This window comes from Mustelus asterias, chromosome 13, assembly GCF_964213995.1.
Source record: "Mustelus asterias chromosome 13, sMusAst1.hap1.1, whole genome shotgun sequence".
Lineage (NCBI taxonomy): Eukaryota > Metazoa > Chordata > Chondrichthyes > Carcharhiniformes > Triakidae > Mustelus > Mustelus asterias.
Genome location: NC_135813.1, coordinates 16,042,443 through 16,059,394, shown reverse-complemented (window position 1 = coordinate 16,059,394; position 16,952 = coordinate 16,042,443). Strand labels below are relative to the sequence as shown.

The 16,952-nt window shown below is 43.6% G+C and overlaps 1 protein-coding gene across 11 annotated transcripts in view; it reads left to right on the top strand.

Annotated features, from left to right (window-relative positions):
- ttll11 (tubulin tyrosine ligase-like family, member 11) overlaps window positions 1-16,952 on the top strand; it is a 128,478-nt gene that overhangs the window by 106,843 nt on the left and 4,683 nt on the right. For all 11 annotated transcript variants that reach the window (XR_013499343.1, XR_013499344.1, XM_078226408.1 and 8 more), the window contains 2 exons: window positions 10,257-10,511; window positions 11,853-11,959. Coding sequence is in view for 9 of the 11 variants with exons in the window: in XM_078226408.1 (XP_078082534.1) it covers window positions 10,257-10,511; window positions 11,853-11,959 (362 nt within the window). In the remaining 2 variants the exon portion in view is untranslated. The remainder of the gene's footprint in view (window positions 1-10,256; window positions 10,512-11,852; window positions 11,960-16,952) is intronic.

Sequence of the window (16,952 nt, the reverse complement as noted above, 5' to 3'; positions counted from 1 at the left end):
CTAAAACTTATGTTGGATCAAGGAAGCAGTCTGACATCTCTTGACTACTTGTCAGATATCCAGTCTTGGATTAACTGCAACCTTGGGCTTCTATTTGACCTCAAACTGAATTTCTGATCTCATATCCTGCCCATCATCATAACAGTGCCAACTTCAGATCTCTGTCAACATCCAAAACTTTCAGACGGGAACCCTATTACCATATATTAGCAGGCCTCCTTGCTGTATCATTCCCCCTAAATAGGGATTGCCTCATCCCTACGCCCCCACCCGGGTTTTGTAAAACGGAACCTGGCGAACTGGTACTACCAGGAGTGTACAGGTAAGTTCAGACTCCAGGGGGAGTGTACCGTGCCCACGTATGGCATGGGCGACATGGTGGCACAGTGGTTAGCACTGCTGCCTCACAGCTCCAGGGATCTGGGTTCGATTCCCGGCTTGGGTCACTATCTGTGTGGAGTTTACACATTCTCCCCGTGTCTACATAGATTTCCTTTGGGTGCTCCAGTTTCCTCCCACCGTCCAAAGAAGTGCGGTTTAGGTTGATTGGCCATGCTGAATTGCCCCTAGTGTTAGGGGGATTAGCAGGGTAAATGTGTGGGGTTACGGGAATAGGGCCTGGGTGGGATTGTGGTCGGTTCTGACTCGATGGGCTGAATGGCCTCCTTCTGTACTGAAGCGATTCTATGATTCTATAGTTTTCAGGCTCTGCTGGGGGATAGTGCAAGGGTTAGTGCCAGTGAGGGGGAGGTTTCCATTGGAGATTTCTATGTGATGGGTCCCATGTTCGTGAGGAGGGGAATGTTCCCTGTGTCCATTTTGGGGGGGAGGGAGGGGGGGTGTTCCCCATGTCCATAGGAGAGGGGGTGCTCACCATGTCCATAGAAGGGGGTTGTTGTTCCATGTGTCCATGGGAGAGGGGTGTTCCCCATGTCCAATGGGGGGATTCCTCATGTCTGTGGAGAGGGGAGAACAAGTGATTCTTGTTCTTGTTTTGTTAGATCGCTTGAAAGCCGAGGTGGTTGACTGGTCCGCCCTATCAGCATGACATTTGGGACCCACCTCCAGCATTTTTTGTAACTAGTGTTTAAAAAATGTCTAAAAAGCCAGCAGGCAGTTCACTGCTTTTCCCGCTTGAGTTGACACTTAGTTAAAAACCTAATGTTTCAAGTCTAATATGACTCTTCACCAGAATTGCTGGGTAGTAGAAATGTGATAGGTCATATGCTATTGAATAATGGGGAGGGGCAGGTGGGGCAAAATAGAAGACCATAAATAGGGTGGAGGTCAAGAGAGATTAAATGACAAAGATGTCAGGAGCACAAGACAAAGGGAATGGTAATGAGTATTAATGTCTAAAGGAGGTGTTCATAGCAGAATAAAGGTCACCAAAAGAGAAAATGCTGGAAAATCTCAGGAGGTCTGGCAGCATCTGTAAGGAGAGAAAAGAGCTGACGTTTCAAGTCCAGATGACCCTTTGTCAAAGCTAAAAGGCAGAGAAAGTAGGAAATATTTATACTGTAGGGTGAGGGAATGGAAGATGAGTCATAGTCACAGAAACAAGGGGAAAGGCTGCTAATGGCAGCCCATAGAGAGAATAGAAGGTGTGAATGGCCAAATGGCAGAGAAGCTGAAATCAGAGGTAAGTTGTGACAGATGAAGATGGAGGGGGAGGGGGAGATGGGTGGGAAAGAGGTAAAATTGAGAAAAGAGGGGAAAAGGGAAGCAAAGGTGGAGAAAAGGTAAAAGAAGGGGGGATAGAAAAGAGGGGAAAGTGGGGAGGGAAGAAAAATAAAGCAAGGCAATAAAGAAATAAAAGGTAGAGAACAGTTAAAAATTAAATTAAATGAAAACAAAGGTGTCGAGGTGGGGTAGAGCTAATCATCTGAAGTTGTCAATTCGATGTTGAGACTGGAACATCGGACGTGCCCACATGTCTGTCCTTGGCCTGTTTCAATGTTCCAGTGAAGTTCAACGCAAACTGGAAGCACAGCATCTCATCTTCTGGCGAGGCACTTTACAGTCTTTCGGTTGGGGTTGGTGCTCAGTGGTACTCGCCTCCTAGCTCTCCTTTGCTACTGCTGTGCCTGAGCTACACTTTTATAGAGCAGTAGTGATTCACACCGGCATGATGTCACGCCGGAGAAGTGGGAAGCATTAGGGAGGGGAGCCAATTGTGTGTCAAACTCACTAAAATTGAAATCCAGTCGATTTCATGCTAATAAGCTTTGCGCCCAATTAAAAAAGGAAGCTAGCAAACAGCATCTCACGCTATTTTCCTAGTTCGTCACACTGATCACTACCGTGCGCGGCAGGTGGTAAGATCATGTCCTAGATCTTGCATTGGAATGTGCCAGGAATGTGACAACACCTACCCCTTAAAGCTTTAGACTCCTTGAAGCAAGTAATTCCCTGAATGAGCAACTGTTGCCTTTCTTTCCGCTATAGTAAATAGCATGATCAAGAAATGCCTAACAGGGAAGGTTTAATTTTTAAAATATTCTGGTAGACCTTATAGATTGGATGCATATTCTGCTAGTTTGTAAAGCTAATTAAACAGTCCATATAATTTTCATGTGGTCTTTATAACTCCTATTATTTATTCAATTGTAAATCCTGATGAAAACATCACAGCAGAAATAATTATTCTATATTTTCTGATGTACACATGTCACCTTGTCTTTTCTGATATGTATCAACCAAAACGTCAGGTGAAAATGTATGTTTCAACCTATGGTTGATAAGCCTGCCAGTGTTCACCTTCCTGGATCACACAAGAGGCACCTTCCATTATAAATCTGTACCCCAGTATATATCACCTTCAGAAGAAGGCAAGGAAAGAAAATATGAAGGGGAAGAAACAAAGGCACCCTTATATTCTTTGATTGCAAAAGTCAGGTTTCAAATGTACCAGCTGTTGCCTAGCAACATGCCAGTAGGACTACCTAGTTATGCCGGACAGCTTTCCAACCACAAGCAGAATTTGTGATTTACATTCCCAATATGTCTACACCCTTTTATTAAGCCTTTCACACTGAATTCCACTGAGCAATATTTGGATTCTTGTCTTTTATAGATACGGTTTACAAATATGCAGTAAGTATTTTATATCACTTATGGGCTATACAATAACTTATCATTGGCTTTCATACGTAAATCAATCCCTGATCGAAATAGACTCTTGTGTTCTCTACTTTCTGTCCGCCCTCTGCAGGTAGAAAGAAAAAATCACTTTGCTTCTGGAACAGGAATAATTAAAATTGGGTGAGGATCAGCTGTTGCATTCTGTTTGGAGCCCTTCTGTTTTATTGCAGAGTAGTGGGATGCATGTTCTCACAGGCTAAGTTTACAGTCTTGGCGGTGTCATTGGTTGGCAGTTTATAGGAGAGCAAGTATTTCCCTACAAACAAAAGGGGAGAGGAATTGAAGGAAGAGCTTTTCTGGATGTATATCCTATGTCTTTTAAAACACATAGGTAAGTATCAATAATGGAGTACATTATTTGATTATAGAAGAATGTGTGATGCAGCAGTAGCATGAAGGTAGAAAGGAAGGGGAGAATTTGTAAGATACATAGAAACTAGAAGCAGGAGTAGGCCATTCGGCCCATCGAGCCTGCTCTGCCATTCATTTCATGGCTGATCATCGAATTCAATATCCTGATTCCTCCCCCTTGCCCCCATGTCATGTCCCTTTAGCCCCATTATTGATACTTGCAAAACTAATTCAACTTAGTATTCTGTATTTAATTTAAAATACCCAGTTCTGAGTAATGCATTAAAAGTCTTTGGTATAACATGCATCTTCAGCATGTGTTATACTTTCAGTAATCACATATTTTTTGACCATGGCCAGATTTTGCAGTCACCCATGAAGGAACAGTGCTTGCCGTTCAGTACCCTTACAACCGCCCACAGATTTTTTGTGGGTTATTGCATGGCAACTTATGACAATTACAGTTATAGTTAGATATACAGATATATACAATTACAGATATATTTCAGCACGGCGATCTCTAAAGGTGCTCTGGGACCTGTGTGAGCAGGGCAAGCAAAGTGTGACACCTCAACCAATTCAATTGAAAAATCCTCACTGAGACATGCAGGCCAGAATTTTCCCAGTCCCAGGGGAGCAGCTATGGAGACAAAAGCCCATTGACAAACTGTCACTTCCTTGTGTTTTCCCTTGAGGCTGGACCATTGCATCCAGAAGTGGCAGGCTCAATAAATAAACCAATTATTGAGATACTTGCATGTATTGGGTGGCACAGTGGTTAGCACTGCTGCCTCACAGCGTCAGGGACCCAGGTTCAATTCCAGCCTCGGGTCACTGTCTGTGGAGTTTGCACATTCTCCCCTGTGTCTGCGTGGGTTTCCTCCGGATCCTCCGGTTTCTTCCCACAGTCCAAAAATGTGCAAGTTGGGTTGATTGGCAATGCCAAGTTGACCCTAGTGTCATGGGGATTAGCAGGATAAATGCATGGGTTTATAGGAATAGGGCCTGGGTGGGATTGTAGTGAGTACAGACTCGATGGGCCGAATGGCCTCCTTCTGTACTGTAGGGGTTCTATGATTTCATAAGAGAACTGTAAACTTGTTCGAATCACATTGGTCCCCACTGTGTCCACACCCTGACAAATATGGCATTACATATGATTGAAATTTTACTGATAGTGGCAGAAAATGGAAAAGCTGCTATTTTCCCAAGTCACAACCTTCTGCAATTCATAGTAACTGATATTTCTGATTCCCTGATCACCAGGAACCTCATGATGTCTCAGCTGCTCCCCTGATGCTGATGGTGACTGTAGTCTTTCCCTGGTGGCACCTCTGCTTGGACCTCAGCACTGCTCCCACTGGTCTCACAGTGGGGACTGCTGGCCTCCCCTGCAGTGGGCTGCCACCAAAGTGCACCTATCATCCCTAATTAGGCAGTAAACATGGAGGTGCCCTGGTAATTGCCCACCTCCTGTAAAATAAAGCTGACAGGTGTGCTACTGAAACATACAAGCTCAGGACCCAGAAATGGCCCTAATGTCAAGTTCCAAACTCCTGTGGGAAAGTGCAATCTGCTGAATCTAAACCACGAACAATATTGAGAACATTTAATTCAATGTAAAATCATGTACAGAAAGAAAAATAGATGGAACAAATATGGGTTCAAGTGGGAGACAGAAGTGGAATACAAAAGTTTCAAAGTTATTTTAATTGAAGTATAGCTTTAAAAAGTTTCAAACAAGAATCAAAGTTTGAAGGAATGGAACTCTACAGCCGGAATTCTCTGATGTCATATGCTCTGCCACTGCTTCCAGCGAGAACGGAGAATTTGGCGCTTAACCAAATCTCCATTCACAGCAGCGGGACCGGAGAAACCCAGCAGCAGGGAAGGTTGGGGAATTCAGGCCTAAATTTGCAAAAATAAATTTTCAATGTTAGAGCAGTCGCTTGACACTAATTAAGATTTATCACACCATTACAAATTTATTCATGCCTGAGCTGCTGCCCTCATCTGGGACACCTTGAGAGGAGCACAGAGATTGTCCGCCATTGTGAAGTGTGTCTGGACATCCTTGCTCATCACTGATGGATGGACACCCATCTGAGAGACTGAGTTAGGGCTTGCAGGTCTGAATGCAACACCAGGAACCCCTCATTCTGTCACTGGAACTGCCGCTATCTCAATGAATAAGGCTGTGCGCTCTTAGCTCAGGGTAAGCACAGCACTCATGTTTCACAAAGACTCCTCCATGACGGAGACCATGGTACGTGGATCCTCGGGGATCTCCACCAGATCTCCCCGGCGCATCCCACTAGGCATCCAGCATCTGCCACCAAATTGACGACTCCAGACGCTCATCAGATATAGCAGTCCTTCGACTGCTGGCACTCTAGGCACTCCCTGCTTCCACCATCTGCTCATGCAAGCATGATGTGCCCTCACCACTGTGCAGTATTAACTGAGCCCACTGACACGCCAGTATCTGTGCTGGTGCTTGGTGCTGAGAGAGGGTATGCTGTGGGTGCATCTGCCATCGGTGCCTGCTCTGGTGTCAATGGAAGGTTGTTGGCCTCCTGCCTGGCTCGGGTGGATGATTCATCTGAGGGATGAACACAATCGGTTAGCATTATTCGTCGTATGACACAGAGTCATTGTGCATGATATGTGGCTTGGTGCGAGTGGTATCAATGGCATCATAGCAGCTTAGTGATTGGTGCATCACTGAAGTCCTTATGAGGGATGCAACACCAAAATATATAACTGCCTGGTGTGGTAACAGTTACTGGATTTTATTTATTTTTTTAATCCAATAAGATATTGGGTGGAATTCTCCCATTTTGAAACTAAGTATAGTGGCAGCCGGCTCCAGCAGCACCTATCCTGCCAACCAGAATGGTGTGGGATCCTGCACCGCATTCAGTGCTTGGGACAATGATTAACTATGCACAGACAAGTTCCCCTCCAACTCACCTGGTGACCCAACAGCTGAATTGTGCACCAGCCCTCAGCTGGCGGGTTCAAAGGTCCCAACACATTCATGTCACTCTCCAGCCCACCTGTTTTCACCAGATCACACTGGATTTCAGCAACCTACTTGGACCTCTACCCACAGCCTCTGGCGTCTTCATCCATCCCCTTCCAGTTAATGATGTGGTATCCCTTTGACCCACTTGTTTGTGAGCTTTTCATGCAGACTTGTCAGAGGTCCAGCTTCCCTCTCCTCAATGTCCCACCTGCCTTCCACTGTTCACCTTCTTCACCCACCTTCTTGCCCCTCTGCCTGCCATTGTGAGCCCTCACCCTAACTCTTCCCCCACCACCTTGCACAGACTTCCTTCGTCAGGCCACCATACCCCCTTATCTTGCACTTCATCCCCGGTCAAACTTCAGACTTTTGTTCCGATGGCTGAATGAATCACATACCAAAATGCTGTCCAGATGGACAGTGTGTAGCACCATGGGAGAAGGAGATCCCCATACTCCCCAACCCCAGATCCTGTACTGATCTGAGTTGGTGACACGGAGAGTCTGTGGGTCTATCAGCATGACACTGTCGATGAGGACCAGCTCGGCATGGAGATGGAGGCAGGAACTGGCCTGCCCCAGCAGATTGGTGAACAGCAAGCACATCAGGAGCAGTGCAGCATTCTGGCACAAAGTTGTTCCACTCACCTCAAAGTCTCTGGTGTACTGAGGGCCACCTTCAGCTCATCAGCAATCAGGTTTGACGCCAGCCTGATTTCCTGCTAACGTGACGTCAGATTGGAAGGCCTGACGGGACACTGGCAGGCAGCTGTTATAATGAACATTCATGAAATGCGGATGAATGCCACCTGCCAACAGGATGACTGACCTGCCCGCCATTGGGAAAATTGTAACATAATTTTACACTGGTAGGTTTCTGACCTTATAGTTCCCAACAGATTCTCCATCCCGCTCACCACCAAACTAGGTTGGGTGAATTTTTTTCTGCCAGTTGTTTGGGGAGAATTAGCTCTGAAGTTAGGGAAATAAAGGTGTTTGGAACTGGATAATGTTGGGGATACTGTGGATAGCCTTTGATTTCATTAAGTGTATATCTAGTTAACTTTATTTTTAAAATTTTTTATTGTTTAATAAACATTTATTTTCTTTAAAATAATCACAAAATGATGATTTTCATCATTCTCTGGTTTTCAAATCTTTCCTCCCATTATATCAAATTGCAAAGTACAGCTGTGGGCAGCTGTTTCAAATTTCCCTTCTGGGATTTGGAATAACCTGGCGTTCACCATCAGTCGTGCTCTTAACAACTGAGTGACAGTGAAAGAACATGATAGATTTCCAAGTCAGGATGGTTAAAGATTTGGGAGGGAACCTCCAGGTGGTGGTATTCCCAAGTATCTGCTGCTTTGTCCCCTTAGATGGTCGCAGTCATAGATTTAAAAGTGCTGCCTAAAAGCCATGGTGAGTTCCTGCAGTGCATCTGATAGATGGTACACACTGCTGCCAATGTTCATCAGTGGTGGAGAGAGTAAATGTTTGTGGAAGGGGTGCAAATCAAGTGGGCTGCTTTGTCCTGGATTGAACCTTTTGAGTGTGGTTGGAGCTGCACTCTTCCAGGCAAGTGGAGAGTATTACTTCACACTCCTGATTTGTAAATGATGGACTTTGGGGAGTCAGGAGGTGAGTTACTCACCTAGGATTCCTAGCCTCTGACCTGCCCTTGTAGCCACAGTATTTAAATGGCTCGTCCAGTTCAGCCCCTGGTCAATGGTATCCCCCAAGAGGTTGATCCAACCTTCCTAATTTTTAAATTGAGTTGTCTTTCATCTGAAATGCTGAGTGAAGCCAAGTTCTTGACACTGCCAGTGATCCCATAATAAGACCGTAAGAGATAGCAGAAATAGGTCATTCAGCCCAATAAGTCTATCCTGCCATTCAATCAGATCATGATTTATCGGATGTGATTATGCTTAACACTTGCCGCCTTAACCTCATAACACTTGATTCTCTTAATAAAAGTCTGTCTATCAAAGCCTTGAACACACTTAATGATCCAGCCCCTATGACCCTCTGCTGTAAATAATTATTTGTTAGATTATGGATCTATGTTGGCATGAAATTTAACCTCCAAAATTGGTGGGTTGGAAGCCAGTGCAATTTTAAAAGTCTCAAACATGGCCCCAAACTGCCTACTTCAGGTTTGATGTGGAAATGCCAGCGTTGGACTGGGGTAAACACAGTAAGGAGTCTAACAACACCAGGTTAAAGTCCAACAGGTTTATTTGGTAGCAAACGCCACTAGCTTTCGGAGCGCTACTCCTTCATCAGATGGAGTGGAAATCTGCTCTCAAACAGGGCACAGAGACACAAAATCAAGTTGCAGAATACTGATTAGAACGCAAATCTCTACAGCCAACCAGGTCTTAAAGATACAAACAATGTGAGTGGAGGGAGCATTAAGCACAGGTTAAAGAGATGTGTATTGTCTCCAGACAGGACAGCCAGTGAGATTCTGCAAGTCCAGCAGGCAAGCTGTGGGGGTTACTGATAGTGTGACATAAACCCAACATCCCGGTTTAGGCCATCCTCATGTGTGCGGAACTTGGCTATCAGCTTCTGCTCAGCGACTCTGCGCTGTTCCACACGCATGAGGACGGCCTAAACTGGGATGTTGGGTTTATGTCACACTATCAGTAACCCCCACAGCTTGCCTGCTGGACTTGCAGAATCTCACTGGCTGTCCTGTCTGGAGACAATACACATCTCTTTAACCTGTGCTTAATGCTCCCTCCACTCACATTGTCTGTATCTTTAAGACCTGGTTGGCTGTAGAGATTCGCATTCTAATCAGTATTCTGTAACTTGATTTTGTGTCTCTGTGCCCTGTTTGAGAGCAGATTTCCACTCCATCTGACGAAGGAGCAGCGCTCCGAAAGCTACTGGCGTTTGTTACCAAATAAACCTGTTGGACTTTAACCTGGTGTTGTTAGACTCCTTACTGTACTCCAGGTTTAACAGAGGAAGGACATGGGATGGGTGGCCAACCTGTTTAAAAAGATGCTGGTTGGCATTGCAAATATTTTAATAAGATGGGCAGCCTCTGATTTTAACTGCTTTTCAGGTTAAACCCTGGCTATCCAGGTTTCCCCGACCTCAGGAAATATGGCAGGTGAAAGGTCGGGAGGACAGTTTCTGGAAGAAGGTCAGGGCTTTACAGCACACCTTCTGGTCCAGCAGAAACCAAAGTGCTTCCCTCTACCTCCCCAAGCTCTCTACCTGCATGGACAAAAGCCCCTGGTGTAAGGGATCAAAGCCCCCCTTCTTGGGGTTGAGCATTGGAACCACCCACTCCCAACCCTCCTTTTGGCAGCTGCTGACTCCCACCCTACAGCCAAGACTTACTTCAGGGCGCTCCCTGTCTGACTGTAAGCCAAGTCTGACATTCCAATCAACATGCAAATGTTGATCCTGTTGAGAAAAATATTCAAACTCCACGCCATACAGTAAAACCTTCAAAACTCCATACCTCTCCTGCCGACACAACCTACCTTTATCATTATTGGAGTCTTGGTCCCTGTGTTATGTGTGTAATGTGAAGTAATCTATGAAATAAGAAATAATTTTTAGCTCTGATTGATCTACGTTATGACCTATTTTGTATCAAAAGATGCAAATGCAAAGCTTAACAGTCAGAAACTAAAATTAATAAGTTGAAACTCTGTGCTAAAGGAAGCCAGTAAAAGCTGCAGTCTGATTACACTTTGCACATATAGATCCCTCTCCACTGAATGTTCAGCAGAAAGCGACAAAGAGGAGACAGCTGAAGCTGAAGCTCAAGATGTAACCGAGACCCCATCGAACAAAGAGCAGAACTTGGCTCCTCTCTGCCTGAAGCAAGTCTTTCCTAAGTATTCCAGACAGTTTGGCTACCTGCTGATTGTGGACCGTATCGCGCTACTGTTTATCAGATTTCTCGGCATTAAAGGAACTATGAAACTTGGTCCAACAGGATTTCGGACTTTTATCCGGTCAGTAAATCCACATTACTACACCTTTAATATCAAATTTTGTTTTCCAAAGGTGTATATCAGACATAAAATGAGGACTTTTATTTGTTTGCAAGCTAATCAACAACCATTTTCGATTTTTTGACAATTTCTGCAAGACCTTTCCCATCATGCTATGGGAAAATATCATTCTCATGCAACAAAATGTAGCAGCAAGTGAAATATGATTTATAATACATTAGTATGCCAAAAATCCATAGCAATCCATTCAATCAGTTCACATTTGCCATCTGCACTACTGTCAGGTTAAAATTTTTAAAATGATATAATTAAACCAAACAAAAATAAACTAAATTTCATTTTTTGGATAGATTAAATTATCAGATTACATTTTCACATCTGATGAGAATAAAAACAATTATACATTGATGGTCTACCAGTGTAGCTATTTTCACATAAGGAACTGAATTACTTGCTAATATAAAAGCAAAATACTGCAGATGCTGGAAATCTGAAATAAAAACAGAAAGTGCTGTATTAACTCAGCAGGTCTGGCAGCATCGGTGGCGAGAGAAAGAGAGTTAACGTTTTGAGTCTGTGTGACTTCTTCAGAGCTTTGATGGGATGGATCATAAATTGTGACATCCTGAGAATGAATAAAAATGGCAAATGTGGTAGTGAAGCTTTTTCTTTAAATATAACTTGAGATATTTATTCCATTTTGATTTTTTATGTCATTACTCTTTACTGTGCTATCATCATTTCCAAACATATTACTTGCAGAGAACTTTCCTTTCCTCAAACTCTGGTCTCTCGTGCATCCCCAACTTCCTTGGCCATTGGCAACGGGGTCATTGGCCATGTAAGCCTTAAGCTCTGATTCACCCTTTTTAAACCTATCACGCTTCCTTATAAATGCTCCTTCAAACATATTTCTCCTATCCTATTGTCTCCAATACCACAATGTCTATTTTTGTTTGTTCATACTCTTATGAAGCTTCACAGGCTGTACTTTACATTACTTGAAATAGGGCATTAACAGAACTGACAAGCTGACTTAATCTGTTTCAGTATGTTGCATAATTAAGAGAAGCCCCATTGATGCTTTTTTGCAATTTTCTAGTAAGGAGTTGCCCATTTAGAGAGGAACCTGGATTATATAAAATTTCCTTACCTGAACAAAATGTACTTTGCATTAGTGACGATTGTTTAAATTTGTTATTTTTAGCACACAACACTGATGGAATTGGAAAACATTCCCCACATTCATTTTGTCTGTAATTTAAAGGAGGCTGCTGTTTTCCATCTACACTATTGGACATGACCCTACATCCATCTCTTTCCTCTGGTTTTATATTGTAGGACCTGTAAACTCAGCAACAGTAACCTGTCCATGGCATCCGTTGATATTTTATACATTGATATTGCACGAAGGTGGAATGTCATTCGTGGAGACCGGGGCGAATCTGGTAAATATTTTTCTTTACAGCCATTCTTTCCCCCATTTCTGACTAATTTCATTTGTTACTTATTCTTTACAAATGAATGTGATGCTGTAGTTTTTTATAGCGCTGATGAGACCAAACTGTGGTCAGTCCACAAAATGAAATCCTGGTTTAAAAATCATGCCAATTAATTTCAAGTAAACTTGCAGCGGAATTTGAATCTTCTTTTGTCTGTTTATTGAAATACATGTTGCTAAAATATAAGTAGGAATTCTTAAAGAGATTAAATATATGCATAGATTCACTCTACCTTTCATCAATGATTGGAACCCTGTAAAAGTCAAGTCCAAATGTCAGAAAAGCAGACCTGAAAAATCGAAGTTGTCAGATATGTTTTCTCTTCAAATAAAACAGTTCATTAAAGATTAACATGCAGAGGATTAATCTTTGCTAGATTCAAAAAAGTTGTAATATTTGAAGACTCCTGTTGACAGCACATTTATTTTTGACAGTTTCCTTCAGGCATTTTGAAAGCTTGTTTGAATGTTAATTAGATTGGTGTCTCTCGCATCATAGTCCATCTGAATTTATTTCTTTAAAATGCATTCGCTTGTAAGAGCAAGTACATTTTAAAGTTCTTTGATTCTTTTTACCCTGTATCACAATGTCAGTTTACAGTTAAAGCAAATAAATATTTCAGATCAATAAAGAAAGCATTTAAACTGTAGAGTACTGAAATATAGGGTGAGTTGAAGCAAAACTTCATAGTAGTGTAACTAAAGGTAGTAAAGATGTAATTTAAGCAAATAATAGTTCTTTCTTTGTGATATATCAGAAGGCTCAGTCCTTTTAGGGCAGGACTTTTTCTGGAAATTATGACCAAACTCTCTGGGTCACAACAAAATGATTAATAAAAAAAGAGTCAATCTATGACCTACCAGCTGCAGGTGTTTATGTCCTGTTGCACCAGCTTTGCTGAAAAGTAGGCAGTTTGGTACATTTTTACTGCTAGTACTTGCATATCCCTCCATGAACTAGTGCTTTGTCTCCACTTGTTGCCCTACTTCATTAGTCAACCAAGGTTGAAAGTCATCAGATAGAAATTCACAGGAGGAAACCGCTACAGCACAAATGAACCAATGCTAATTTATTTTACTCAATTCCACACAAAGTGGTGTATTCATGAACTTATTGATGTTCATACAATGAGTGCTGATAATATCTACTTGGAGACCATAGGTATGAGGGTGTTTGATTTTTAAAAGTAGTGGGGAGAGAAACTGAGTATTTCAGGTCAATGACCTTTTATCAGAACTGGGTTCTGATAAAGTTAGATTGTAATAGATCTTAAACAAATGGAAGGGACGAGGGGAGGAAAGAAAACAAAGGGAAGGTGTCTGTTAGAATGGAAGGCAGGAGACATTATTGTTGTTAGTACACGACCAAATGGAGTGCTAGTGGGAGAGGAAACAAAAACTGTGTATAGTGAAAGTGAATTGCAGAATGGTGAACAGCTGCCATCCAAAAGCAAAAAAACCCCCCCAAAACTAGCAAAGGTAAATGGATAGATGTAGGACCTGAAATTGTTGAACTTAGTGTTGAATCTGGTTGGCTACAAAGTGCTTACTCAAAAGATTTGATGCTTGGGCTAGCATTGGGTTTTATTTCTCCAACCCCACTCCATCCCCAGCCTAACTCCTTGAAGGGAAGGGGCAATTGGAGGGACACCGAGGTGCCCCATTCGCCTCTCTGGTTGCCGCTGCATGAACTCACCCATGGCAATGGCAATGGAGTGCAGGTCTAAGAACAAAGAACAGTACAGCACAGGAACAGGCCCTTTGGCCCACTATGCCTGTGCCGACATATGACGCCTTTCTAAACTAAAGCCCTTTTGCCTCTACGTGGTCCGTATCCCTCTGTTCGCTGCCTATTCAAGTATCCAGCAAGATGCCTCTTTAAACGTTGCTATTGTATCTGCTTCTATCACTTCCTCTGGCAGCGCATTCTTCTGTGTGTTACTTACATCTCACATCCCTTTTAAACTTGCCCCCTTTACCTTAAACCTATGTCACCTAGTAATTGACATTTCTACCCTGGAAAAAAGACTCTGACTATCCATTCTATCCATGCCTCTCATAATTTTGTAAACTTCTATCAGATCACCCCCTCCGCCTCTGACGTTTAAATGAAAACAAACCAAGCTTGTCCAATCTTTCTTCGTAGCTAATACCCTCCAAACCAGGCAACATTCTGGTAAACCTTTCTGTACCCTCTCCCAAGCCTCCACACCCTTCTAGCAGTGTGGCGATCAGAACTGAATGCAATATTCCTAGTGCGGTCCAACTAAAGTTCTACACAGCTGCACCGTGACTTGCCAATTTTATACTCTATGCCCTGACCGATGAAGGCAAGCATGTTATATGCCTTCTCGACCACCTTATCCATTTGTGATGCCACTTTCAGGGAACTGTGGTCCTGTAGCCTAGATCACTCCCTATGTTAATGCTTCTAAGGGTTCTGCCATTTAGTGTATACTTCCCTCTGGTATTAGACCTTCTAAAATGTATCACCTAGCATTTGTCCGAATTAAATTCCATCTGGCATATTTCTGCTTAGATCTCCAACCTTTCTATATCCTGCTATATCCTCTGACAATCATCCTCACTCCCCCAATCTTTGTGTCATCCGCAAACTTACTCATCAGACCACCTACGTTCTCCTCCATAAAGGCAAAATACTCCGGGTGCTGGAATCTGAAACAAACACAGAAAATGCTGGAAAATCCCAGCAGGTCTGACAGCATCAGTTCTGACGAAGGGTCATCCAAAGTAGAAACGTTGGCGCTATTCTTTCTCCACAGACGCTGTCAGATCTGCTGAGATTTTCCAGCATTTTCTACATTCTCCTCCAAATCATTTATATATATTACAAACAACATGGGTCCCAGCACAGATCCCCATGGAACACCACTGGTCACAGATCTCCAGTCAGAAAAACAGCCTTCCACCACTATTCTCTGTCTTCAATGACCAAGCCAGTTTTGTATCTATCTTACCAGCTCACTGTGGATCCCATGTAGCTTTACCTTCTGTATCAGCCTGCCATGAGGGATCTTGTTGAAGGCCTTGCTATAGTCCATGTAGACAACATCTACTGCCCTGCCCTCCATCTTTGTCACTTTCTCAAAAAACTCAATCAAGTTTGTGAGACACGACTTGCCCCGCACAAAACCATGCTGCCTATCGCTAATAAGTCCATATTTTTCCAAATGTAAATCTTGATCCCAAGAATCTTTTTGAATAATTTCCCGACCATGGATGTAAGGCTCACCAGCCTGTAATTTCCCAGATTATCCCTGTTGCCCTTCTTAAACATAAAAAACAACATTGGCTATTCTACACTCCTCTGGGACCTCTCTTGTGACTAAAGAGGATACAAAGAGTTCTTACAAGGCCCCAGTAATTTCCTCCCTCGTCTCCCTCAGTATTCTGAGATAGGTCCCATCGGTCTGTGCACATCTCAAGCAGAAACTGGATGTTTTGCTGGGTCTCCATGGCATCTGCCACCCTCCCCAAGGAGATCTTGGGGCACACACATGTCAGCACCACTTCATCAGAGAGCAGGCAGACAAATTTCTCTGAGTCGCATGAGGGCTTTCAACAGCTCTGTCTGATACTCTCCCACCTCTTGTTGAGTTCCCACCATGAGTTGGGAGGCTGATTCCAGAGGCTTGTGGACCTCAGAGATGCCTCTTCTCCAGCAGAACCCCAACAACCTTGGAGCTAAGCTGAACTTGCCCCCCCCCCCCACATGTCCATGTAGTGCCCACCAGATTGTGAGCCCCTTCTTAAACTACCACTAACACCCATCAAGGTGTGTGTACCTTAATTAGTGGATGGTGCAAGTGAACGTTGTGATGCCTCAAACGGTGTGGAACTTTCCTCTTCACTCCCTGCTGGTTGCATTCTGGGCTGAAACTGAGGCTGGGGCTGGAAAGGGAATTGTTCTCCTTCAGCCTTGGTCTCTTCCTCAAGGCACCTGCACGTGAGAAAGGAGAGTGCAAGTGACGGCATCTGCTGCCTCCAACATGGAGGCACATTTGACCCTCATCATTGAATTGATGAATCCTTACTAAGTTGAAACCTAAGGCCAAGCTCCCTAATGGCTCTCTCCCACCCAACTCCCACGAGATGCCCTCTCCTCAAACTTGAAGCCCTCAGGTATGGTCCCATTCTGCTCAATTGTGTCGAAGCTTCTCCTGCTCTGAGAAGAGGGCGCTTGAGAGGAATTGACTCTCAAATCGGTTGGAACGTTAGAATTTGGTTCATTCCTCATTTCTCCTTTCATAAGATAGCACACTTCTGTGTGGAAGGTCATCACTGGTGCAATTGTGGCAGAAGGGTTGTGGACTAGTTCCCTCCAGAGTGCTGAGCACATTTCCATGCAAGGGGAAAGCACATATACAAACAAACAAAGAACAGTACAGCACAGGAACAGGCCCTTCGGCCCTCCAAGCCTTCGCCAAACATGTTGTCCTATCTAGACCAACCGCTTGTATCTCTATTCCCCGTCTGTTTATGTGTCTATCCAAATAAGTCTTAAATGTGGCTAACGTGTCTGCCTCAACCACCTCACTTGGCAGTACATTCCAGGCCACCACCGCCCTCTGTGTAAAAAACTTCCCCCGCACATCTCCACTGAACCTTTCACCCCTTGCCTTGAACTTGTGCCCCCTTGTAATTGTCATTCCTGCCCTGGGAAAAAGTTTCCAACGGTTCACCCTATCTATACCCCTCATAATTTTATAAACTTCTTTCAGGTCACCCCTCAGCCTCCGTCTTTCCAGGGAGAACAATCTCAATTTATTCAATCTCTCTTCATAGCTAATATCCTCCATACCAGGCAACATCCTGGTAAACCTTTTCTGTACTCTCTCCAAAACCTCCATGTCCTTTTGGTAGTGTGGTGACCAGAATTGGACACAGTATTCCAAATGTGGCCTAACCAACATTTTATA